The sequence below is a fragment of the Puntigrus tetrazona genome, chromosome 6 (assembly GCF_018831695.1).
Source record: "Puntigrus tetrazona isolate hp1 chromosome 6, ASM1883169v1, whole genome shotgun sequence".
In the NCBI taxonomy this organism is placed as follows: domain Eukaryota; kingdom Metazoa; phylum Chordata; class Actinopteri; order Cypriniformes; family Cyprinidae; genus Puntigrus; species Puntigrus tetrazona.
The window spans coordinates 24,479,613-24,506,053 of NC_056704.1; the positions used below are offsets into that span (position 1 = coordinate 24,479,613).

Sequence of the window (26,441 nt, forward strand, 5' to 3'; positions counted from 1 at the left end):
AAAAGTGAGATTGCTGTCATCGTTTTACTCTCGTGACGTTCCTAACCCGTATGACTTTATTTCTTCTACAGAACCAAAAATGACAAGGTCCATGCAATTATAATGACCAAAGACTGAGGTTTTCAAGTACGACTAAATGTTGACAGACTTTTAATTTTAAGTTGTATTTAACTCAAAATGCCCTCATCTCCTGATATGCACGAAACGAACTAGACAATAATGATGCGGTTTAATAAATAACAATTACCACACGAAACAACGTATGCACATGTTCTCATACTGCTGCAAAAGAAAAAATAATCTTAACAATGCATAAAAAAGAACTGAAAACAGTCCCATGACGAAAACACCTCATATTTATCCTCCTTAGATGGTCTGTTTTATGTCAGAAGTTGTCATTAATGGCTTGCGCAAGGAAAATGTCCACCATCACGTGAAGGTATATTGAATTTGATATCATAAGGCCGGAGCTGGAGCGTTGAAAAGCAGCCAGCTTGTTACTGTCTCCAAGATTTTCGGCTCAGCACACACACACACGCTACATTGATTCTTATCAGTCTCCACGCCACCAGGTTCTTGAAGGAAGTCAGCGCTCGCACAAACGTGTGTGAATTGGTACAGTACGAGTTCCAATGGCGTGCGTCGATTCCCAAACACCCGGATCCTCCGGTCCGCCCGCTGCTACACGTCGTCTCAAAAAAGTACTGCTTCTTCTTGGAGTTGTTGATGATTACGTCGGGCAAGACGGTGACCTCGTTGCCCGAGATGTCTGTAGCTCTGGTTTTATTTCCCTCCCAAGTGCTAACGCTCTCGCAGACGGAGTAGACTCCGCGGTGCTGAGGCGCTCCTGCTTTTCTCTTCGTCCTGCTCCTCGTCTGATGCCCGGAGGGCTCTGAGTCGGGGGGCTGTTCGCTGAAGAGAACACGGGGTGAACGGTACCGTCTCTTGTTGAAGAGTTTAGGATCCACGCTCGGCACAGGGTTGGTCGTGACATCTTGCCGTCCGTGGTCTGTGTTTTGTGGACAGATGTCACCTGGGCGCTGGGCAAACATCTGGCTGCAGGACAAGAGCAGCAGGGCTAGCATGGACCACCGCATGGGCTCAGCGTGACCTGAGTACAAAAAAGATTATTAAGATGTTAGCTTTTATCACACAGAATAACGTACAAAGAAACATGATGCCAGCAAATGATGATACACAGATATTTTGGCTGATAAAGGTGTACAGTACAAAAAAGCAGCCAACAAATGGTAGATGAACAATATGACTGTTGAAGTTGATTTTACAAAATAAAAAATAATGGAATAATGTTCCAATCCATTTTTTTCTTTTCTTTTCAGTTAATGTAATCACGCAACAATGTACAACAGAATAGATAAATGTTAGTATTTTGCATAGGCAAAAGTTTGCAGTTTCATTCTGGAAAATAAGTATTATCTGCTTGTAATAGTTGATTCACTAGTTAAAATAATATTTATATTAAAAATGTAAAATATAAATCTAAATATTAAAACATATGATAATAATATTAGATTGTTTTTATTTAATATTTTCTATTTTATTGACAGATATATTTTATTAATGGACACATTTACATTTAAAAAAATAAAATAAAAGAAAAACATTTTACATAATTTTAGAAAGACACACACACACACACACACACACATACATATATATATATATATATATATATATATATATATATATATATATATATATATATATATATATATATGCATCTGTAGCTAAAAACCTTTTTAATATAAATTAAATATTATATATTTATATATTATTTATTATTACTTCTTTTCAGACATAGATGGTCATGTGGTCACATCTAATCTACTTTCTGATAACTTTATTTTTAATCATCTGTGCTATGTTATAGTGGATATATAATTTAATTTAAAAATACTCAACAAGAGAATATTTTATAGTCTCCTCAACTGGATATTCTGACTGTAGTACAGTGATGATATCAGATTTATAATACAGTGGCATTTGATGTATATACTGAATGATTACAATACCTATCAACTATACAGATTTTACTGTTGTACTTTAGTATTAGCAGTTTAGACTCCAAACCTACGGTAGTACATAGTGACATCATTAATCTGCGCCAATTAGAATGGCATAGATTTGCCTCATTAAAACTAAGAATAGGTTTGTATCTCTGCATCACACAGGTAATATTGTGCCAAGTAGGAAAAATGAGTCTGTTTACCTGTGAAATGTGTCCAGGTGAACTGTTTTCTCCCGTCTGTGTTTAGCGTAGCTCTCCTGTGCTCCTCATGGTACATGTATCGACCAGCGTGGCATCTTCTGCTTCCAGCTCCTCTGCAAAGAGGTACAGAAAAGTATGAAGCAAGCTGTAATTTCACATAATTACCATTTACCGCACGCGTACTGCTCACGCAGCGTTGGATTCTAGTGAATCGATTCATTCAGAAAGATTTACAAAAAATGATTCACCAGTCCCAGGAGGGGAGATATGTTAGATTAGGCCTTTTTTTCTGAAGACAAACATCTAAAATTGACATCTCGCTGCCGTCAAGGAAAAACATTTGTCATATTAAAAAGATCTCCTATTTCTTTCCTACAGGGAGAAACACCTCATCCGTCCAATACATTCCTTCCATTGGTGAAATGCTGGAAGAAAAATGCACTTTTCAGCGGATAAATAACATCTTCTATGAGTGATGGAGTAATGACTGTCAAATTATTGCTGGAGCGTGACATGCGCAGACGTACAAGACAGACCAAAACCCAAATGTGACACACATCAACTTACACCCCACACCCAAACCGTCCGACTGCCACAGCATACCCAAACCTCCAGTGAATTGCTTTAGATCGCAGCCTTTCTGTGTGGCTTGCGGAGGTGGTCTAAGAAATCCTCAGCCACTGACCTCAAACTCATTAGCTGTGATAGAGACAATTTAACACGTTCCGTCTGGCATAGCCGGTGTTATCTCGCTGACACAAAGAGCCGAGCCAGGCGGTGCTCTCCTTTCAAAACAGTCTGCTTTCATATGGTAACAGTTCCTGGGTGGCAAGGGTTTCAGCGTGTAACGTGAGCCCTTCCGAAGCGCACATACGCACGGCCTTATCTGCAGCCTCCACAGGGCTATGGATTCCTGGAGGGCAGCTTTCTGTAAGCACTCATGTGTGGCAGAGCTCAGGGATGAAGCGTGGCTTTGTGCTGGCCCTGGGCCTGTGGACTAGTAGTCCGTGCACAGGCAGCATCGCTTTAGCGCACACTGAAGACTTGTGCTAGAGTCTACGTAGCTTTAGTAGAAGCTGTCATATGGCTATATGTGAAATGAGAACCATTACCATTTAGGATGAGGATGAAACGACGGGCATACTTTTTTTTTGCTGTTTTTCTCATTATATTTAGCGTTAGGTAATGACTAATTACATTCAAAATAAAGTTTCGCGAACATGATATATCTGTGTGTGTACTGTATATTTACACTGTATATTTACACATTTATATTTATATTCATATATTTTGTATTTAAATATATTTAATAAGTAAACATAACAATGTTCTTAAATATATGCATGCGTGTGTCTTTATATATACATAATAAATATACACACATATATCACATATATTATGTACACAAAAACATATATTTTACACACACACACACACACACAAATAGTATATATAATAGTGTGTATGCGTGTGTCATCAGGGTCAATTCAATTCAAAAATTCTGAATAAACTGGCTTATATAAGCCATCCTTCTTATGACTGGCTTTATGGTCCAGGGCCACACACACACACACACACACACACACACACACACACACATATATATATATATATATATATATATATATATATATATATATATATATATATATATATATATATACATTTTTACAGTATATTTTTTTTTATTTTACACACACATATATACATATATATACATATAGCTTCTTCAAAATATCCCTAGTTGCTGTTATTCTATAGCTCCGACATTTTCTTTGATGTAAGTGTATACAACATTTTCCACTTGTCTGATCATCTGCCAAGAGAAAATCATAAATCATATATACAATATTAGTATGACTTGCATAGGGGAAGGAAACATGTTAGGATATAAAGAACATTTATTTAGGCAGCTTGGACAGCTATTAAAATTAATGACTGAAGTATTTCAATGCCACCAACATAGTTTATCAATGTTTCCCTGACAAATTTATGATTGTTAATACAACCAACCAAGGACATAATGCACACAAGCACATTCACATGCACACATCCAGATGGCTGGCTGTATGAGGTCTGTTATGAGATGGTGTGAAAGACTTATCGCCGGTGTTATTGACAACAGATGATGATGAATCCAGATGGGGCCATATAATCAGCTCTGGATATAGAACTGGACATTATTGTGCCATCACATAAATACCCTGTTAGCAATTATACATAGATTTCCATATCTCATCTCCACTAGACATAAACATACATATATGACTTACATGTGGAACACGATCGAACCCCTGACCCTAAGTTTTAAACTTTAAGTCACACCATTTGTGCTGGACATAAATGATATCATGCCACTCACTGACGAGGTCTGCTATTACTTTTCCAATGAAAAAAACGTTACCAAAAGCTTTATCGTAATTGTACGTAAATAATTAAAGGAGTGTTTCACCCAAGAACAAAGATTTGCTGTGAATTTACTCACACTCGGGCCATCCAAGTTGTAGATGAGTAATTCATCAGATCAGATTTGGCATTACATTACTTGTTTGTTCACCAGTGGATCCTCTGCAGTGAATGGGTGCCGTCATAATGAGAGTCTAAACAGTTGATAAAAACATCACAAGAAAACACAAGTAATCCATACCACTCCTGTCTATCAATTTACATCTTTTAAAGTGAAAAGCTGCATGTTAGTAAGAAACGCATTCACCATTAAGATGTTTTATACCAATATACTCATTTATGTGTTGATTTGAAGTTAAAAACACTTATTGATGGCTTTGTTTCTGACAAACACAAAGATTTTCACTTCGTAAGACATTAACTCATGGATCGGAGTGGTGTGGAATACTTGAGGATCATTGTGATGTTTTTATCAGCCGTTTGGGCATTCTGACGGCACCCATTCACTTCAGAGGGTCCTTTGGTGAGCAAGTGATGCAATGCTCAGTCCTCCAAATTTGTTCAGATGAAGAAACAAACTCTTCTACATCTTGGATGGTCATAAAGTTTCAGCAAATTTTCATTTTTAGGTGAACTATTCCTTTATATGTGATATATTTGAGTATAAAAATGATACACACAATTACTTGACGAATATCATGTGACTTCAATACAATATTAATATGCTGGGATATTTGAAAACTGATGCTTTTGCTACACATATCATACTTTTTTATATCATACTAGTTTTCATAGCTGGTAGATTTGTTCAGTAGCTCACGGTGAAAGTTGAAATGACAAGGCTGCATCAATAAATGCATTTTATATCAGTGTTGCATTAGTTAACACTATCAGGTGTGTTTAGGGTTGATTTGGTGTAGGGCATATTTTCAACATGATAGAGCATTAACTTTTAGCAACAGCAGCCAGATATTAACACAATAAAAACACAGCATTACATACCTATATCAACACAATAAATATGTGCCAGGGTTCACACTAAACCTGTTTTAGTGACATTCAGTGGACATTTCTCTTTGAAAGTGCACTGTGTTGCACAAAAAAGTACATATAGTTGCACAGAGATACATATTTTTATGAGACCAGGTTGAAATTGACGGTGAAATAACCTTGAAACCTTAAATATGTGTCAGAAAGATAAAAACAATGCAATGTAAAAATAACACAAATGAAGTCCTAGGGATGAATGCACACAAACCAGTGCATCTAGTGTCCTGCAAACAGCCACCCAGCGGATCAACGTGATCAAGATGAAGTACCTGCTCTTCCTGTGCGGACAGCTCGTCACAGCGGAATGCACACATCACTTCCTCTGTCAGAGTGAGTAGCCAGAGGCTGAGTGTGTGTGGTACACAGTGTAGGTCTCAGGCTATTGTATCAGACAGGTGCTCAGGCCTCTCGCAGGACCGCCTAAAACACTTACATTTTGTCTCTTTGCAGTGATGAACAGATATGACAGTTAAAGTTTAGTCAAATCAAAATCTGTTTATCTAGTTTCTAGAAGCACCAAAGAATAGAGAAACTCAAAAGTAAGCAAATACATTTTTTGCTCACTGACACAGCTGGTTAGTTCAGATTGTTGCTTGCCATAACAATTCTTTTATTTTTAAAAATGTTAATTATTTACTCACATACACGACCATTCAGAGGTTTGCGGTCTGTATGATTTATTTTTATTTATTTATTAAGTTAATACTTTTATCTAGCAATCAGCTAACTAAAAGACATTTATAATGTTACAAGACATATGTTTTAAACTTTCTGCTCATCAAAGGTATTAAGAAATGCTTCTTGATCATCAAATTAGCATATTAAGATGATTCACGTCACACTGAAGTATTGATGCCAAAAATTCAGTTTTATGTCACAGAAATAAATTGCACTTTAAAATTGTATTTACCTTTAACAGTTATTTTAAATTGTAATAATATTTTATAATATTTACTTTTTTCTCAAAAAATGCAGCCTTAGTGAGTTTAAGAGACTTAAACTATATAAAACTACATAAACTAATATAAAAAAATCCATGAAAATCAATGCAAATTATGAATTAATTATTTTAAAAATATATATATGTTTTCTATATATACATTTTTCATTGAATATTAACAGAAACTATTTACTAACAATTTATTTAAATATATATTGGAATTTACATATAATGAAAACTATTGCAACATCGGCCTTAATGTAACTCCGCCGCAGCTGTAAATTTCTAAATGCATTTTTGCTGGAAAATGAGGACATACATTCCAAAACATTACTCATTTGTTTATAACTTTCGACCAATGCTAAATGATGCTTCCAAGACTATCACAAATCATTCAGACAGAACCTAATCCAAATCAGCCAACCAGATAACGTTACTGTGGAGATCTTGTAAATTCACAACACTATTCGATACATCACGGCAAACCAAATGTGTATGTTGGCGTTTCCTTAAAACCTAAAACACATCATAATGTACTTTAAAAATCAATAAGGAGATTTCCTTCATATTAACAGAATACAGTGTGCCCTGTTTTTAAAGACTTTCAGAGCGGATAGATAGAGTAAAAACAGCCCTTGTCTGCCAGGGCGTCTACTGACCTGAAAATCTCTCAAGATTTCCATCATGTTGATTCCCTCTTAATCTACAAGTTAAAGTTAAAAATTAACCTAAGGGCAGTTCCAAAGAAAAATATAACATGCATATAATAATATAAACAATGTCAAAACAATAAAAACAGACGTTCAGTAGTAAATGGCATCTATAAAAATGTTGGTCACTCATTAACAGCTGTCGGATTGGTAGACGTTTTCAGAATGAACATGTGGCTGAACAGCAAACATTTCAAACGCATCAATGGTCTCATAATGAGTATCTTCTGTTTTCAGAGTAAAAAAAACAGGTTGACTTTTCCCACAAGAGAAAGAGTCAGAGTGCTGAAATGTGAAGACATCAATGTAAAATATTACTCACTTCTCCCAAGCGTGAAGCCAGATCTTCAAACCACCAGCTGTGTAATTGAACCTTTTCAACAAATTCTCTCAATGATTTCCCCCCTGACACCTCTTATTGCAATATTAGGCCGCTTTCTTAGAAAAACGCAGTTCTGATCAGATCCAAATAAATATGGGATGACCGTAGCAATTTAGCTCATTAAAGGAAATTGATATAATTAATTATGATTAATTACAATTATTTATATGTAACTGTGGCAGAATTACAAATCTGTTTGTTCAGCGATTCATATAAACACTAAGAAAAGATATTTTCGCGGCCAAAAAAGCCAGTGCTTCAGAGCATGTAAGAGTTAAAATCGTAAAGGGACATTCATTTGCAATTAGTTGTTTGTAAAAAGTTTTATTAACTAAACGCGACTCGCATAACTGAACACACAAGAATAAATATAGTCATACATGGGGAAATCGCAAAGGCTTGATGGTAAACCTTCAGGAAAAGCAGGAAATGAAAGAATAAAAAGAGTCACCACCTGTAAACCAGCAACCGTTTATAACAGGGTCTATAACTAATACTAAACTAATGTACTTGCATTGTCTCATTTGGAGGGAAAGAGACTCTTTGTCTCTAAGCATGGTAATCTGCACTGGATATACAAATAAAGATTCTTAGAACACTAATATATATTGCAAAGGCATCAACCTATGATTTGCCCTCTCGAATTCATAGAGATCAAACATGACTAAGTGAGGTGATGTTAACTAGCGATCTATCCTTGACAAGCATACAACTGTATATAATGCCAAAGACAATATACAAGAAAAGCTACAATATACGACCTGAAGGATACGTGTGTTATTTTAGAGATTAATTAGAGAAAAGTCCATTGTTGAGGACATTATGTGCCGTTTCGAAGTCAGAGTTGCTCCGTCCACATACCTTTAAGCAATAAACTAGTGTTATCAGACGGATCGCCATGGAAGCAGAGGGCTGTTCTGCCTTTCTGAGGTGTTCGCTGCATTTCGGGGGAAGGGTCCGCAGACCCTCAGTTACATTTTAGTGGTCATTTGGTTGAGTGAAAAGGGCATTAAACATCTTTTGTTGAGTGTAACAAATAGGTGCGTGCCTGATTGGTTAAAAGGCTAAATTGATGTGGAACAATGAGCTTGTGCCTAATTTTCACACCTCAGTAATGCGTTACATGTGAAACAGATTTGGAAGTCCTTCTTTGAATATTTGGAAGGTGACCAATGATAACTGAATTTAACCTTTTTCTTTAAAAAGGGTGGTTAACCTGATAAAATGGCAGTGTAAAAGAATGATATATTTCCCAAATTGGGGAAGATGGCTGTGTATGCTTTTGTATAGATGCACAAGTATGAATGATGTATGTTTGTAGAGGTCTGTAAGTATACCATATATGGGTGCAGTGCCTTTTTTCCCCTTTTTCTTTTTTGTCGGCTTGTTCTCTGAAATTGTTCTCTAACACGTAAAAATCTTAAACTAAAATATTCAAAAAAAAAAAAAAATTCCCTCAATGAGAAACAGAAGTTACATCATTTACTTGGACAACAACGTGAGTGCTGGCGTTTGGGACAGCCCTGTGCGGAGGCCCCCTCGCTGTGTTATGAGTTATGGCTAAATTTGCTGATTTTTACTAAACCACATCTAAGCAACAGAGACTGACATAGAGGCAGAATAAATGCATTCACAAAGAAACTACAACTATGTGTTGTTTCACATGCACAACAGGCAGACAACAAGATGTTCTTGGCAAACTTGGCAGATTTGCACTTTCTAAATAAAAAAAAAACTGAAAAGATCTAAAACCATTTTCTTACATAAAAGTATGAGAACTGACTGACTGAATCACTGACTGAAATCATATCATGTCAAATTAAAGAATACATTTGGTAAACTAAAAAAACATTTATATACTATAATAAAAGTCATTTTTATTACGAATGTTTATTTATTTTCTTCATACATCTGAATTCATTTAGTACTTGTGCCTCCTTTGATGCAATATGTTTCAGATGCTTAACATGAGACTAAATTATTATCTTGTTTATTAATTTAATTACATTTTTCTATTTTATTTTATTTTTAATTTAAGATTATTTTTCCATATAAGAATCAGTTTACAAATCCATCAGAAAATCAGTGTCTAAAATATTTATATTTTTAATTTACAATAATTATCTGTAACATGTAAGAAACACTTCATAACACACTTTTTAACACCAGAGACAAATTCTCATGCACAAGAGTCCTACATATTTGTTAATTTTTTTATTATACATTTTTACCATAAAATATTTAAATGTAAAATGTTAAAATACAAAAATATTTAAATACTTAGCATTTTAATATCTTATATTTTTTATTTAATATTATAAACTGTTACCGTATAAGAAACTATTTAAAGTATAATATAGTAAATAAAAATATATAGTAAAATATTAAACTACATGATAACCATACATTAAATTTTTACGATATTTTCATTATTTGCACTAAAAATATTTTTATCAAAAAAGTATATATTTTTAAATTAATACTATTATTATTATTATTTATATATTTTTAAATCCCATCAGTTACTATTTCACACCTGAGACCCGATTATCATACATGATGTCACTTCGTATGGGCGTGGCCTAATCAAATTGTTTGTAGGACCTGCCAAAAACATGGAGTAGAACAAGAATTAACCTCAAAAGCAAAATAATAGCACATTTGTGTGTGGGAATCCATTCAAACACTCCACCAATAGCTCAAATCTTAAAATTCATGTTGCTTTAGTACATTTGTTTGCACAAACTGACAGTCAGCCATCTAACCGACAGCTATAACTGAGAAAAAAAAAAAACATCTATTCCTAGTGAGTTGATCAAAGGTATCACTGCACTGCATTGATGCTCCTGGTCATGAGAATGCTTCTGTAGGATTGCTTGCTGTCGGCTAGCTCCGGCTTGCTCGGAATCCAGAGCCAGAGATTTTCTCTTGTTTGCCCTCTGGACGTTATTTTGCGGAAGCTGTCTTAAAAAGCATAATAGCAGGCAATTTAGACCAACTGTCAGCTGTCCTATTTTCTCAACACCCTTCCTGTTTCTCTGTAGAGGTGTAAGCTTGCCAATTACTGAATTACTGCTGTTGAGTAACTGTGAGGAAATCGCAGGCATGAAGGCAAAGATACCTAAATCTGACCGCTTCTGTCAGGCTGTTTCAATCTGAAACAGATGTGCTGGATCTTCTGACCAGAATCAGGAGGTATTGCTAAGTTTGAGAACAAGCTAAAATACTTCCCTTTGAGTAGCAGAATTAGAGACTAAAAGGCTCTGCACAACATTTCAAAAACATTTTATTTTATATTTGTCAGCAGATGTGGGAGTTAAGTAGTTTAGAATTTATTAATCCAAGCTGCTAATGTATTTATGCGCAATGTTCTTGTTGGTATAATACAAATTAATACAAATACAAATAAATAAATACATTTTTTGTCTATTTGTAGAATGTAGAATGCAGTCACTTATTGGAATAGTACACGCAAAAAAAAAAAAAAAAAAAAAAAATATATATATATATATATATATATATATATATATATATGTAGTCAAACAGTTAATAGCCAGTTGATATGTTTTTTTCCTCATAAGGGTGAGTAAATGATAACATAATTTGCCTTCACATTAACATTTATACATTTAGCAGATATGGATATCTATGGACGGTTGTTTCTGCCATGGGGAAAAAAACATAACTGAAACTTTTTATCTTTAAGTAGAAGTAAATTCCCCTTCTATATGCTATTTAAGATCAAACGGTAAAACCTAAAACGTCGCTTCTTCCTACTTTTACAAATCTGTCAACCACAGCTACCATTTTTGCACTTTAAATTTGTCACTGTAAAACAATTGCAGTTACTTTATTTGTTATTACATGATGGGAAGAATAAAATAATTCAAAATTGTCTGAGAAAAAAAAAATCCAAGATGTAAACTAACAACTTTAAGGACAAAATCAGAATTGTAAAATATAAACTCAGAACTGTGTCACAAAAAGTCAACATTTTTACATATTTTAAATCAGATGATTCCATATTTATCCAAAACAACCTACAAATGAATGCACAAATACACATGAACACTGACTGCATTTTCTGAATCTGAATGTTTTAGCCCAAATAGCTCAGCGTCTCGTCTTTGAAAGCAGTGCAGAAGACCTTCGCCAGGACAAAAGACATACAGTATTTACATTGTTTCAACACTTTTGGCAGGTGAGGAGCAACTTTACAAGCAAGCCTGAATAAGGCTCTGGATGCCAGTAAAAGAGCGAAATGACATCAGGAACAGTTAAGTATGAATTGTTAACGGCCCTGAAATAAACACTTGGACATTCTAACCCTCGCAGTCACGAAAACAGCTCTCTCCATGGCTGGAGAACACAGACACGAACGGTATTTAAAGAAACCGCTGCAGCACACGGCCTTCACCTGGACAGTCTCATCACTCGCTTTAAACCATGTTTGGTATCTGCTGTGACAGGGTACAGACCAACTGATGCTTCTTTAGACTAATTATCGGAGGTGGAGAACAGCAACTGTTTTGGTATGCAGACTTGATACCTCTGGTCTTAGGCATTTGTGAGATTTGGCCTCAGACTTGTTTATGGCTACACTCAAAATACACCTTAGAAACAGAAAGTTACTGTCTCTGCAGCCAATTCAACTGCACGTGAACTACAACACATCTCTAAGCTGCTTAAGACCACAGCTGTGCAAAAATCTAGAAGTTTTGCCCATCTTATATTATCATGATATATATATATATATATATATATATATATATATATATATATATATATATATATATATATATATATATAATAATAATAATGTAAATACAAAATTGAAGAAAAGACATCTATAATTATAATATATAGATTTCTTTTGTTGTACAAGAACAAAAAAATACAATTATAGTATAGTAATACAAAAAGAGTAAAAAAGATTCTCCCTAATGACAGATAGATAGATAGATAGATAGATAGATAGATAGATAGATAGATAGATAGATAGATAGATAGATAGATAGATAGATAGATAGATCAAAAGATTGGGATCAGTAAAACTTTGAATGTTCTTCAGAGAAGTTTCTTTTGCTCATCAACGCTATCAAAAATCAAATAAAAAACAGTAATATTGTAAAATATTATAGAATTTAGAACAACAGTTTTTTATTTTAATATACTTTAAAATTTGTTCATGTGACATAAAGCAGAATTTTCAGCATCATTACTTCAGTCTGCAGCATCACATGATTCTTTGGAAATCATTCTAATATGCTAATTTATTAACAGATGTGCTTCTTAGTATTTTTTGAAAACCTGATACTCTTTTAGGATTATTTTATGAATAAATACCTAAAACCATATTTTTCTTTCTTTTCCTTTTAAGAAATTAATACTTTTATTCAGGATGCATAAAAAATCGAAAGTAAAGGCTTACTGTATATGTTTAGAACAGATACACACATACACAATATAAAAAATCAATTACATATAAAAAAAATTATATACTTTGACATCAAAGGGAAGTTTTTTTTTTTTTATCTATCAACAAGCCACGACTGAAAAAACTCATTTGAAAAAAAATAAGGTCTGAGGATGTTGTGAATCTGTCACGATCAAACTTTGCGGTGCACAAACCCTGAGCCCGAGGCTGTGTGGTGAAGTTAGTGCTCCTTCGGCCAATCCCTGCTCAAGCTGTTTTCTTCACAGCCCAGTTTCTCCCAGATGTTCTGATTTACACTGGGCTTCATGGTGGATGTATACAACTGTCCTCAGCCGCTCTAAATATTGAAATTTGTTCCAATGTTAGGATGGTGAAAATAAATCCTTGTCACATTGGAAAAGATCATTCTTCCACAAGTAAAATAAACAGGGCTTAAAAGGTGCTGTAAGTGATTTCAGCTGTCTTGCTAACTTCCGTCCTCTCGCCAACTTCAGCCACGTTCCCTCTCTCCAAAGACATGTCACAGCAAACTAAAAGAAAGGTGGTCTGTAATAAAGCTATTTGTTAGCAGTCCCATTCATTTAAATGGCTCGGCTGCTGCGTACCCATACAGTGTGTGACTTAAATTTGCCATCTTTGCTCATGGGCTAAATGCCATGTGGCTAATCACTCTGGAGCCACGGGAAATGAAGGCAGGCAATGTTGATTGGCTGATGGCAAAAACACGCACCAACTTCATCGACTCAGTGTTATTTCTCAGATAAAAGGGTCACGTTGTTGTTGGTGTTCCAAGAAATACTCATAGTATATAAAGTTAAAGCAGGAAATGTAAGCTCTGTTAATAGGAACTGAAAAAACGTAACGTAAAAGCATTTTATGACAGAAGTGTGCGAGACGTTGTAAAACGCTCTCTTCCTGCAATAAACAAAATACTTATCTTGTTAAAAAGTGGTATAATTGTTAAAACACAAAAGAACTACTGATTTACAGCCATTAAACAGCCACCTGCCAAGAAAGGTCTGAGCAAATTTGCCAAAATCTGCTCTTAAAGTGAGAGTCACGACAGGGCGGTGTGACACCATACACTTCTGATTGTAAAAAAGTTGATATAGATAAATTACGTAAATGCCAAGAAACAAGTTAACAGTTTGTAATGTCGCCAAGAGCATGCATCGTTTGATTAAGTGAAAGCAATAACATCTAATCGTGATCATTGTCTCAGATCTGTTCAGACCAAACAGTGAAACAGTGGCTAGAAATGAATCTTAATTTTGTGTACTTATGACTTTGTTTCACACAGTTTGTAAACGCTTTGTTTTGTACAGTTTATATGATATTATTATATCAGATTTAAATATATAAAATCTCTATGAAAAGAAGTCAGATAAAGGCTTTAGGCAACTTGATTATATAAAATATGTGCAGTCTAAAAAATAAAATAAAATGTTTTTAACAAGTTTATTGTGCTTACTAAGGGTGCATTTAACTAAAACAGTAAAAAACTGTAAAACAGTAAATATTCCTTAATATTACTACAGTTTAAAATAAGAGTTTTAAACTAACATAATAAAAAAACATTTAAAATATTTTTTAAACATGATGAAAAGCTGAATTTTCAACATTGTTAATCCAAACATGATCCTTCAGAAATCATTCTAATGAGCTGATCTGCTGCTGTCATTACCATTAATGTTAACAGTTGTGCTGATAAATATATTTATGGAAACTGACATAATTTTATCTGGATTCTTTGATAAACAGAAAGTTTATCTGAAACAATGTTTTTTTCGTAACAATGTAAAAGTACCTGCTGTCACTTTCAATCAATTTAATTCATCCATGCTGAATAAAAGGCAATTTCTTAAAACTTCAGGCATGCATGGACATATAAACTACACAAACAAATAATATATATAATATAAAATGAATTTCTAGTAAATACATAAATAATTTGATACATATTATTACTGTAATTTAAAAAAGTAGTCATTTGATCAAACCGCCCACCACTACCGGGAGCGAATGCTTTATCTTCCTCAGATATAATGGTCTGTTCAATTCTTTCCCTACAGGTGCATTCCACTGACATAGTTACCACCGAACAAGACATGACACCGCAATTACAGAAACTACAGTACGAGCTTGTTATGTCAGGTTGAGAGCTAAACTGTAGGGAATTAGAAGTTCAAGTCCTTAAACACACAGCTCCCTGAAGCCACAGACTCCACCAGGTTGAAAAGAGCGAGCGAGGCTGGCGCCGATCCAAGCCTGAGATAAAGGCCTCCAACAAGTCCCTATAGTTTACAGAGAGCGGCATAAAAGGACGTGTCAGAGAATATTTCACGGGCAAACACCTGCATCTCTGGAAACTATTTGGAGGAGAAATGGTAAATATGCTGGATAGTTTACATCAAAAATCAGATTTAGAACGGTATGGGGACTGACGGCATACATTTAGCGCGCTATTTATTGGAGTGCCTTTGAATTGAAACCACGTGTTAGGACACTTTAAAGCTCTGTCTCTGTGTTCTTCAAAGGGAAAAGAGACAGAAATTACCCTCGCCTGTTACACTCTTCCTCGCTGATGACTCCCAAGAACACACATGAGTCCCATTTAGCACATGCTTGAAATTTATCATACGGTAAACAACGTTTTTTTTCCTTCTGTGCCCCTTTCAAACACCTCTTGAAACCATTTTGACATTGCAAATCCAGCTGTTAATTTCTATTTAGTCTGAGCCTTGATAATCACCTCTCAGTTCCCCTTCACCTTTCGCTCTCTGGGTATTTGCTTTCACAGATTTTCTCGCCCATTTCTCTTGTTATTCTTCAGGTAATCCCTGGCTCAAAGGAGGAAGGCCCAGGGTCATCACCAGTAACCCCCCCCCCAAGGCTGACACCATAAACCCCTCTGAAAGCCTCGGATGGTTGTGGGAAAGGGGGCAGGTGGACTAAAATCCCAAAGAGAGTGATGTCTTGTGAGGGTCTGTGGCAAGACGGCAAGTCAAGTTTTCCCCCTTTGTTCGGTTCTTGAATTTCAGGCCAAATGGAAATTTTTTCCTTTTGTGAGAATGTGTTGGCAGATGTTGAAATTTGAAAGTTACGGCTATTTTTAAAGTACCTGACGGACCACAATAAATATTTCAAAGCATACAGACAGAAGTTGGGAAGCCGCTTTTGGTTTTACAATGCCTATATACACACTGCAGCTAATTACGCTTGTCACTTGTCTTTAGAGTTTAAAGATGAACTTTCTTTCTGAGTTCACTTTACAAACCTGACAGACACATTTTACAATCTAATTTAAAACTATGCATTATGAAAAGACTACAAAATTAGTTTCATTAAAAAAATCTGACAAATATCTTGACATACAAATGCATTAGAAAAATTAATAAATAAAAAATAAAGTTTGATAAAAAAAAAAGTAAAAGAAAAAATGCAGGACAATATTATACGTTACTGTTCAAAAGTTTAGGGTCGGTAAGATTTGACATGTTTCTGATAGAAGTCTTATGTGTTCCCTAAGGTTGCATTAATTTGATCAAAACTTTGAAAAAACCTGTAATTGCTACAATTGAAAATAAATGTTTTCTATGTTGAACTGTAATTAATTTCTGTGATACAAAGCTGAATATTTTGATGAATTCAATGCATCCTTGATTAATAAAAATATTAATTTCCTCTAAATATCACTTACCCCAAACTTTTGAACAGTATTGTCTCTTATAGCTAATGCTGCTTCAAAAAAAAGTTAACAACCAACATTTGAAATTTTTGGCATCCATTTTTCTTGTTTACAACTTAGAAACACAAACTGTTTTTATGATAATTAGGCTAATTCAAGACGCAACACCTGTATTAGGTACACACACAGAACAATAATTTATTTTAAACTGCATTTAAATGCTGTTCTCACTCCCAGAGCAAGTGTGTATGTGGCCTTTCAGCTCTACAAAGCCTACAAAGTCGGCCAATAGTACAGATCACTTGGCTCAGTGAGGATCAGCTTCTCCTTCTCCTACAAACACTGTCCTTTCTAAAAGAGAAACGGCACAAGAACTTGGATCATCATTAAAGGGCAAAAGACAACCTGTTGTTTTGAAAATGTGAAGCTGAAAGTGTGTCAGGTGTCTGGAGAACATCATAGTGCACAAACCTGGCTTTCTATGTGGCAATTGACCCGAATAAACATCTGGCTAAACAGAATGAAATCTAAGTTACTTTAGATACTAACAGCAAATACATAAAGGCACAGTTCATTCAAAAATCATACTTGTGAGGTTTTTAACAAAACTCTGTCGAATACAAAACATGAATATTTGAAGTACTTCCAGGTCTTTATATTCAATATAAGAACGAAGAATTGCCAAGCACAAAAAAAAAAAAAAAAAAATGTATTGGTCCAAATACTATATTACTAGCTCCCTATATGCTAAAATGTTTTCTAAAGTTATACAATAGTTTTGTGTGAAGAACAGACAAAAGTTTTGGTAATTTTCTGCTAATCAGCAGTTTAGGGATGTAGAGTAAGGCATTAATATGTACTTAATTAGAACTAATGAATGTATAATATTCTAGTTATATGCATGCTAACAAGCAATTAATAGATGTAACTGTAAAATAAAGTATTACCGAACTTTCAAATAATTTCATTTGTAAGTCAATATTGGCTTAAACTTTAGTCTGCTTCTCACACAAAAAGTAGTCATATGGACTACTTTTATGATACTTTTATAGAGCTTTTCCTTTTATAAGCTCAAAATCCCCAGTTCTAATTATAGCATTTATAAGTACTTTTTTGTGTTCCACGGAAGAATGAAAAGTTATAAAGAGCTTGAATAAATTAAGTTTGTGTGAACTATTCTTTAAAAAAAAAAAACAGAAGTATAAAACACTGGATTAATTAACACTTTAAAATAATGTAGCATTTTTAAGCCATTTTTCTTTTATGGCATGTATACAAGCTGCACCGTCCTTACAAAAAGTCAAAGAATGCCTCGCAAGAATGCGAATGTTTCATGGCTTCCATGTGTACGCTGTACCACACATATTATGCCTTGTAATGACTGGTACTCATGAATCATTAATGAGTGATGTAGGTAACTGAGATGGCTACAGTCATGTCTGCCTTAAAACAGAAGAGCAAAAATGAAGAAAAAAAAAAAAAAAAAAAACCAGGAGGGCGCTGAAAGTTTGTGCACTTTCATGATATGAAAAATATGGAAGGTATGTCTGACCTGATGCTACATCCTCAGCAGTGTATGACCGGAGGTAATATGAGTCATGTGTGAGTAGAGGTTTGTGCATGTGTGCTGCAGCTGAAAGCGCTGCTATGGCCCGTATTGCAATGGTAACCTGATGATCCTGAAGTTTGAAGGGACCCTTTAAGCCCCTCAAAGATGGGATAAATGGGATTGTTGGTTGCCCCTGAAGACTTTGAATTAAGTTACTCCTATAGGTATTGTCGTAAACTCTTTTACGTACAATACATGCATAAACCTTGGCTCTAAAAATTCAGTACAAAACAGACCTTTCTGTATGATGTATAGATAGGGATAGAAAATAATATTAAATCAGAAGATTATTTAAAAGAAAAAACTGTCCAGGTTAGGGTTTAAGTTAAAGGTGGACCAAGGTTCAACCAAAAATCTAATTTGTTCTAGCATTTTTACAGGCACAAAGTACTTCAGCATTTATGGAAACAACTTCACTTGTAAAGTATTAAATGCATGCATGTGTTATCAAACTGTCCTACCTCTCTCCTCCTCTTCTTCACTCTCTATCACTTCAGAAAGTTTATCAGATGATGCCTTATATTTATGTTTTAATAATCCACTTTTGCTCCAAAGTTTAATCCTGAATAGGGAAACAGAATGCTCTTGTCACCCAGTCCGAAGCAGCTCCTGTTGTTGAGAAATTGATTGCTGTGGTAGTTAGAGCCAGAAGTCCCCTGTCTTAGTGCCTCCTCTCTGGACAGGGAAGCCACTGGTCCTAAAACCTGACAGGTTCAAGCTTTTAGTTCACAATCATTTTCACTTCTTAAAGTGTAGTAGTCCATATTTGCTACAAAATAAACAAATAAATAGGTAAAGGCAACTTTTTATATCTGAATTTTGACTTTTTGTCTTGCACTTGAGAATTCAAGATAAAATGGCAAGAAAAAAAAATTGTGAATTGTGAGAATCAAGATACAAATGCTGGGAAAAAGAAGTCAGACATTCTGAGGTGGAAAGAAATAAATTACTTAAGATGTAAAAAAGCTCTTTTCAGCTGCACAAGAAAAAACACAAAAGTAATTTATCTCTTTGTATGCTATGCCACAATATACGCACACATATATATTAAATGTAAATGTAATGTAAAAATGTAGGTTTGTTGATGTCAGCTAAAAAGAAATGTTGTACCAGAATAATCAATGAATGCATCGTGATTCAGCAGGTGAAAGTTCTCCATGTATTGGAATATGTTTTTATAGCAAATAAAGTATTGTGGTTCATAGCTTTTGCATGTCTTCACGGCACATAGCAGACACGTTAGCTAGTGACTAAGGCTTAAACATTCTAGACAATCTCATGCTGTGAACTTTAGAGTCTGCTTAAGGCTGAGTTAATAGTGACTCAACTTCGTTGTAACCCTTTGATTTGTGTTTGTTGCAGGATTGTAAAGAGTGCATATGCCAACCTCTTAAAATAACATCACAAAGACACAACAGCAATCACTGGAATTTCACACGTGACACCAGCAGTCACAAATCCAGTCATAGGCCGCATGACCTCACCTCAACATCACTACTAGCACAAAGCAACCAATCCTAATCCATTTCTGAATAATTGAACAGATCTTCACATCTAATAACTGGGTTCATTGTGTATATAACGATATATGTTCAATAGTTAAAATTCAATTTATATGGCTTACCACATTGTAACTGTTAAACTATTATTTGTTGGTGGAAAAAAAGCTAAATAGCAAAAGTAGCATACAAAATAGCATATGGTTGATATTATGTTGTTGTTTACAGAACTTTTGTACTAACGCAACTCCTGCAATATTGCTTAAATTAAAACTGTTGTTGTGACGTGCAGATTCAGAGAGGTACTTGCACAGGATTTCCGAAGTCTTTGTTACATCCTGAGGTAATTCCAAAAATGAAACATAATTATAATGGGATTTCTATAACAAATGCACATTAGACGAAGCATTCCAGTGCAAGTCGGACCTTGTTAGTTCAATGGCATTTTGCAATATCCAGATTCGTCAAGGATCATTTGCACAGCAATGAAGCTGCCCAGCAACACACATTTGTTTACATTTTGGGGCCAATCAAAGACTCATAAACATGTGTTTTTCCATCTGATGGCTGAATTGCAACACTCTCTAAAACCTTGCATTTCAGGGCAATAGAGATGGTGGTAGAGAAATTTGCCAGTTAAACAACTTTGTCAGTTAACATGTTTCGCAATTATTCATCATAAACAATAATGATGCTTGTCTTGGCAAGTACCACGATAGAGAACCTCAAAGAGCAGAGCTTCCTGCAACAGATATTCAGTTCAGTCCCTCAACATAATAGCAGCACGGTCTATTTTTCAAACTGTATGGATCGGTTTTACACTGGAGGATGGAGGTCACCGTCAGCTTGCTGTTTGTGTTTGTCAAACAAATACACGACACTTTCACTTTTTTTTTTAGGCTATTATATTAATGTCTCGCTTTTCATTGGTGGAGATGGAGGAATGGATTCTCACAACCGCACAGATGTGCAAGGTCAAATGAGGTGATGTATAATAATATCGAAATCAAAGCGCATTGCAATTTATGTGGTGATGATGTGGCTAGCAGCATAAAATTTTTATTTAACAATAAAGGTGATATGTAATTGTCTTGTTTGCAAACAATCAATCAAGTAAATGACTTCTGGCCATATGTAAGTGTGTAAAAGTGATTTTAAGGTTTGCAGGCCGTGGCATTCCAAACAGTATTGTTTCTTGTTGGTATTGGCATGAGCTCAGGACTCTTGTTTCTCTGCTGTTTTCAACAAAAAACAGCAGGGAAAGAAAACTAAGCGTCTGGAAGAAGGTCTTGAGCATAGTTTCAATAAGCATGACTACAGACACTGGTACTGAAACATGGGCTGACTAATAGAACAAAACTGAAGTGAGTTCTCTCAAGGAAGTTGTGTCGAGGTTTTAACATCGAATCTCCTGAGCCAGTCTTTCTGGTAACATCTGGTCAAGCTTATTCTCATTTACTGTAGCATACAACAAAAATTAAACCAGGTGTATACCGTCTGGTCTTAGCTGAAGCAAAATCCTTCTAAACTTGCCGAAAAGACCAGTCTTACCAGATAAGGACAGTTTATAAGTTAAGGCTGAATTTAATGGTTTAGAAAAGAAACAGTGAAGGATTATTTGAAATATCACCTATTACAGAGAAACAAAGTAACATGGAACGACATCCAGGTTTTCATAAATTGGGGTAAATCCAAAACCCTACTTATTTTGAAAGGATGTTAAACCCTGAGTCAAGGCAAACACTGAACAAAGTGCATTCATCTTTTGTAATTTCCTGTTCAGGCCAGGAACAAATGATCCTTTTCTTTATAATTAAATGAAACTACAACAAGCACAGGTAAACAAACCTGGAATAGATGGGTGGAGATAAATATGTATTATTGCCATTTAAATTGGTTGCAGGTTCTCAGTGATCAAGATTGTTGTACACACTATTGTGTTCAACAAATGTTCAAGGCTTTGTGTCAGACCTATCTATTAATTCTAGCTACTGCCATGCAATCTGTCAATGTCATCAGATGTCTTTTGAGGAGTGTGAAATAAGTAATTGAATAGGAACAAACTGAACATATCATAACAAAGACAAATCACCTTGGGTCTCGTATTCGGATCTCCATAGCCACATCTCAGTTTTGTGCATGTATTATGCGATATCTAAGGAAGCGGCTCAACTTTCACAGTTTTGAGAAATAAGTGCAAACAGATCTTTTGCACGGACGCAGTCTGTTCGCATTTATCATCCACCTCTGACTCGCAAGTCAGATGAAAAGAATTACAAGATCATTTCCTATTAATTTCCCCCTCAAAATACACTCAGAAAGGATGAAAAATAAATTCCTTGGTTTGAAATTCTTTCATGAAAATAATCAGTAAGGATTTTGAATCAAGCATGAAAAGGAGGATTAATATCTTCAAAAGACATCAAAAGGCAGTACAGTAGCACACGGCAAGAAAAAAGGGGGAAGGAGTAAAATAATGTAGACACGCTGGTGTGAAGGTAGATGAGAGAACCACTTAAACCTGGATTTAAATTCAAGTCTTAACAAATACAGTCTACAAATATAACATCCAGTAAAACCTAGAAATAAAAGGAATTTGTTTTGTTTAGTTTTTTTTTTTATAGGAATATTTTTTGTATTCTATATTTATACCTTTTTTATGATCTATCTATAGTTTTTAAACCAATACTGTACTAACCATGCCTAGGTTTTTCACATTACCTTGATCTTGCTTTACACGTAAGCACACGTTTTCTGCCAACTCATTCCATGTTCACAATTTTGACATCAAAACTGGAGATAAAACAATGATATCAAAGCCTCGTGTTAATGCATTTCTTATGGCTGTAGCCTTTCTGTTATACAGTACATGCAAACGCATTCACTGTGACAACACAGAGAAGCGATCCATAATTGGAAAATCACACAGATGTACTGCAGCAGCATACTAATCTCAACAATACCATTTATGTAACTCAAACACACAGCAGCGTGAACAATAATGAACTTATGCACTCGAAAGCTGAACTTATGCACTCCCCCCATTCTGCACTTGAGATGAAGAGTGGCTAGGAAAAGTCATTTCCTCTGAACGCGAGCATGAGCCAAGTGTTGTTCATAAGATGAGAAGAAAGTCTCCTCAGCTCTGCAGATTCTCAAGACTCTGCCATACAGTCAGAATGAAGGAATTCAGACTCCGAAGATCAAGAATCTGCTGCCAAAAGACCCTTTGACCTTCTCCTTGAGCCATCAGGACGGACATCATTTAGCTTTTGACACATGGAAAGACAGTATCTGTGTTGTGTCAGATGTAAAGGTCGATTTCCATGCTGGATTTCGGTTTCCTGACAACAGCATGGACAGAAATTCACAAAAGCCCGCCATTTTGTGTTCTTTGGAACAGACAGCCGCCTCTTTGAAAATATTGACTTTGAACGTGTTCGGTTGATTACGTCAATGAGAAACAGAGCTTTAGCGCAGGGATTGTGATAATGACTGGAAATCCGTGTGAACTACTTGGTAGAAAGAAAAACTCTTCATGCTGACATACATTATTAAAAGACCAGCAAAAGAGAGCATACTTATCAAGCTTTTTTTGTTTAAATTCTACCAACATTTTTCCCTTAAACACTATTTGGGCCTTTTAATAACCATATAATCTTCTGGAGAATCCTGAAGAATTTATCTTTAGCCATTTAGTTAGGAATCTTTTAGTTAATCTCAGCTTTTACAGTATGACACTAAAGTATTCAAGCTGAAGTGTGAAATTTTTCATTGCTCTTTTTGTTTGAGGCCAACATACTTTGCTAAGCAATGGAAAACAGATGAGTCTTTATAGTGTCTAATGCTTCAGCTTCAAAGGGACATTTCATTAAAAATGAAAAATTTGTCATCATTTGCTCACCCTCGTGTCCCTGCAAAACTGACTTTCCTTCAGCTGTGGAACACGAAAGAAAAATATTTAGAAAACATAATGAGCTATTTCATATAGACTATAGATGCAACTGATTCTGTTTTTCACAGCTGTTAGAAATGGATGGATTCTCTTTATTATCACAAATACGCACTTTAAAATGGATTTTTCACCACATTAAGTGCTCAATGACCTTTAATATGAATAGTGCCTTCAATATGAACAAAACCAGCAGCTATACTGTTGCTCTATATGAATATGTGGCATAGTTTGAGGTTTGAACAAAATTTGCATTTTTATCCTGAGGGGGAAAAGTGATTTTATGCCACAATAATAGAAGTGTTAATTCACACTCTCGCTGTCTGCACATGGCGCCCCTTTGTTCGTTTTCTTCAATGTAGGCATTATTTCCCCTCGACATCAGTACATCACATTCTCAGACAAAAATTTCTTTATCTTTCAAATGTACTCCATACAAATCCATGAGAGTTAAAAAAAATTTAATATAATCAGTTGTATATCCGTGTATGGCGTTACATAGGTCACCATTTTAAATGCTAGTTAAGTGTTGACTGTTTTATCTTATCTTTTGTCCCATTTTTTTAACTAGGCTAAAATGAGACTTAAATAAGGGTTATTATCTCTCAATAAACTATGTTGCTGTTCCTGTTTATTGAAAGGATAGGTCATATCATATGAAGAGTTTTTATGAGACATATCAGCATATACTAAAGCATTTTACACTGAATGCATGCAAGGCAGCAAAAATAGCACTACTTATAGGTTGAAATTTTCAACTGACAATGCAAAAGATAAACATGTCTATCTACCCTAACAAAAAAAAAACAAAAAACTATACCATAATTGATTTAAAATACGTTTACTTATACAGTTAACATTGACATTCCACTTAAAACATAATGAACTTAATTTGGAGATTTGGAGTATTTTTGTATTGAACAGTGCACATTTCTAATGTCTAAATATGTTTTATTATATTAATAAGGATTGTATGAACTCTGTACATTATCAGCTTTTAAATGCAAAGAATATACCTATAAGAAGAGGAACCTATAACAGTTCAACTTTGGTACAATCAAATATACTTTATTTTAAGTATATATTTAATTAGAGAAGATTATTAAATAGCAGATTTCAAGTATATATATATACAAATCAATAAACAAAAGATTAATATTAAATAAACACAAATTAGTTTTTTTAACACAGAATTGCAACATTCTCTTTTTACTGTACCAAAGAAAACAGAAACAGTACAAAGCAGAACACTCAGTAGTGAGGTTTCATTCCTGAATGATTCAGTGTTTATGAACAAATCGGTTGAACAAATGATTCAACTACTCATTCAAAAAGGCAACCAACTCATTTTTGAATGTATTAGCTCTTTTGAATGGACTATTGGATTATTTAATATACTCCCTTATAAAGGCACTCCTGAATGAATCAACTCTTTTGAATGATTCAGCTGAACAATTCAATGAGTGTTGTATCTGCTGTGGACCCACTGATATTTAGCCTCAAAGTTAAAGAAATGGTAAATTAATATGATTTCCCTCTGGATGCTTGGAGAATTTTGAGAAAGAAAACAAGTGGGAAGAGTCTTGTATGTGAGATGTTTCTAGGGAATAAAAAGATAATATCTCCACCTGTTTTGTCAGTTTAGATAATTGTGTTTTTCCAGATGTTCTAGAGATTTCCGGTGACCTCCATAACACAGCCACGTTACAAACATCTGCCCACACACATCATCAGCTTGTACAGGAAACACTTTGATGAGTCCTGTCTGTCCGCATCACAAGCTTATATCGCTCAGTACTTAGGAGTTGTCAACACGATGTGATAAGTGAAACATGACGGAAGGGCATAAAACTAATGGAGACTATCTGTTTTAACATTGCTGATGATAAAGTAGCAATTTACAACAGGAAAAAGAACAGAAAACCTTTGTGTACAATTTCAATTGTACAAAATAAAAATGTAAATAAAATTAAAAACAAAAAATAGTGTATACTAGATAAAAGTCTAAACTAAAATAGCTCTTAATTCATGACAATTTGACCTCATTACTTCTATTAAAAGTTGTTACAGTTATGTTATTTATTGTTGTTAAATTTATGTTATTTGTTATTATGGGTTAAGAATCTTCCTATTCTGGTTTTAGGAGTCCCATACAACAGGTTGACATGCATACAACGTTAAAAACACTTTCATTTTCTTATAATATGCATTACTTTTACCTTATTTGTTCAACGACTGCCAAACGATACGTTTAATAATTTCTTAACCCCTACGGTGATGAGCCTGTAATGCTCCAAAAAGCGGCACCTAGTGTCAAAGAAGGAATTTGCATTTTCATTCAGACCAACGTGCTAATGTTTCATTTTGGTGTCAACGTGAAACGGCTAGGAATTCGGTGTAAAAACAAAGAGTCGACTCTTTCTTTTGAGAGACAATAAATTTATACACGGTGCACTTTCCGATTTAAAATGATGCAGGATGTTTTCCTTCACTTAGAGCTGCAAATCCACAATAGTGGCAATTTAAAATATTTTGATC

General features: G+C 34.7%; 1 protein-coding gene across 2 annotated transcripts in view; it reads right to left on the reverse strand.

Annotated features, from left to right (window-relative positions):
- Positions 1–212: 212 nt before the first annotated feature.
- Positions 213–26,441, reverse strand: part of ngfb (nerve growth factor b (beta polypeptide)) — a 37,208-nt gene continuing 10,979 nt past the window's right edge. The window contains exons 1-3 of one of the 2 annotated variants that reach the window (XM_043241337.1): positions 18,914–19,063; positions 2,231–2,343; positions 213–1,111 (exon numbers count right to left, since the gene is read on the reverse strand). In XM_043241337.1, coding sequence (XP_043097272.1) covers positions 498–1,111; positions 2,231–2,306 — 690 coding nt within the window. In that variant the 5' untranslated portion in view covers positions 2,307–2,343; positions 18,914–19,063 and the 3' untranslated portion in view covers positions 213–497. Of the gene's footprint in view, positions 1,112–2,230; positions 2,344–18,913; positions 19,064–26,441 lie in introns of those variants that run through there. The other variant, XM_043241338.1, reaches the window with a different exon arrangement.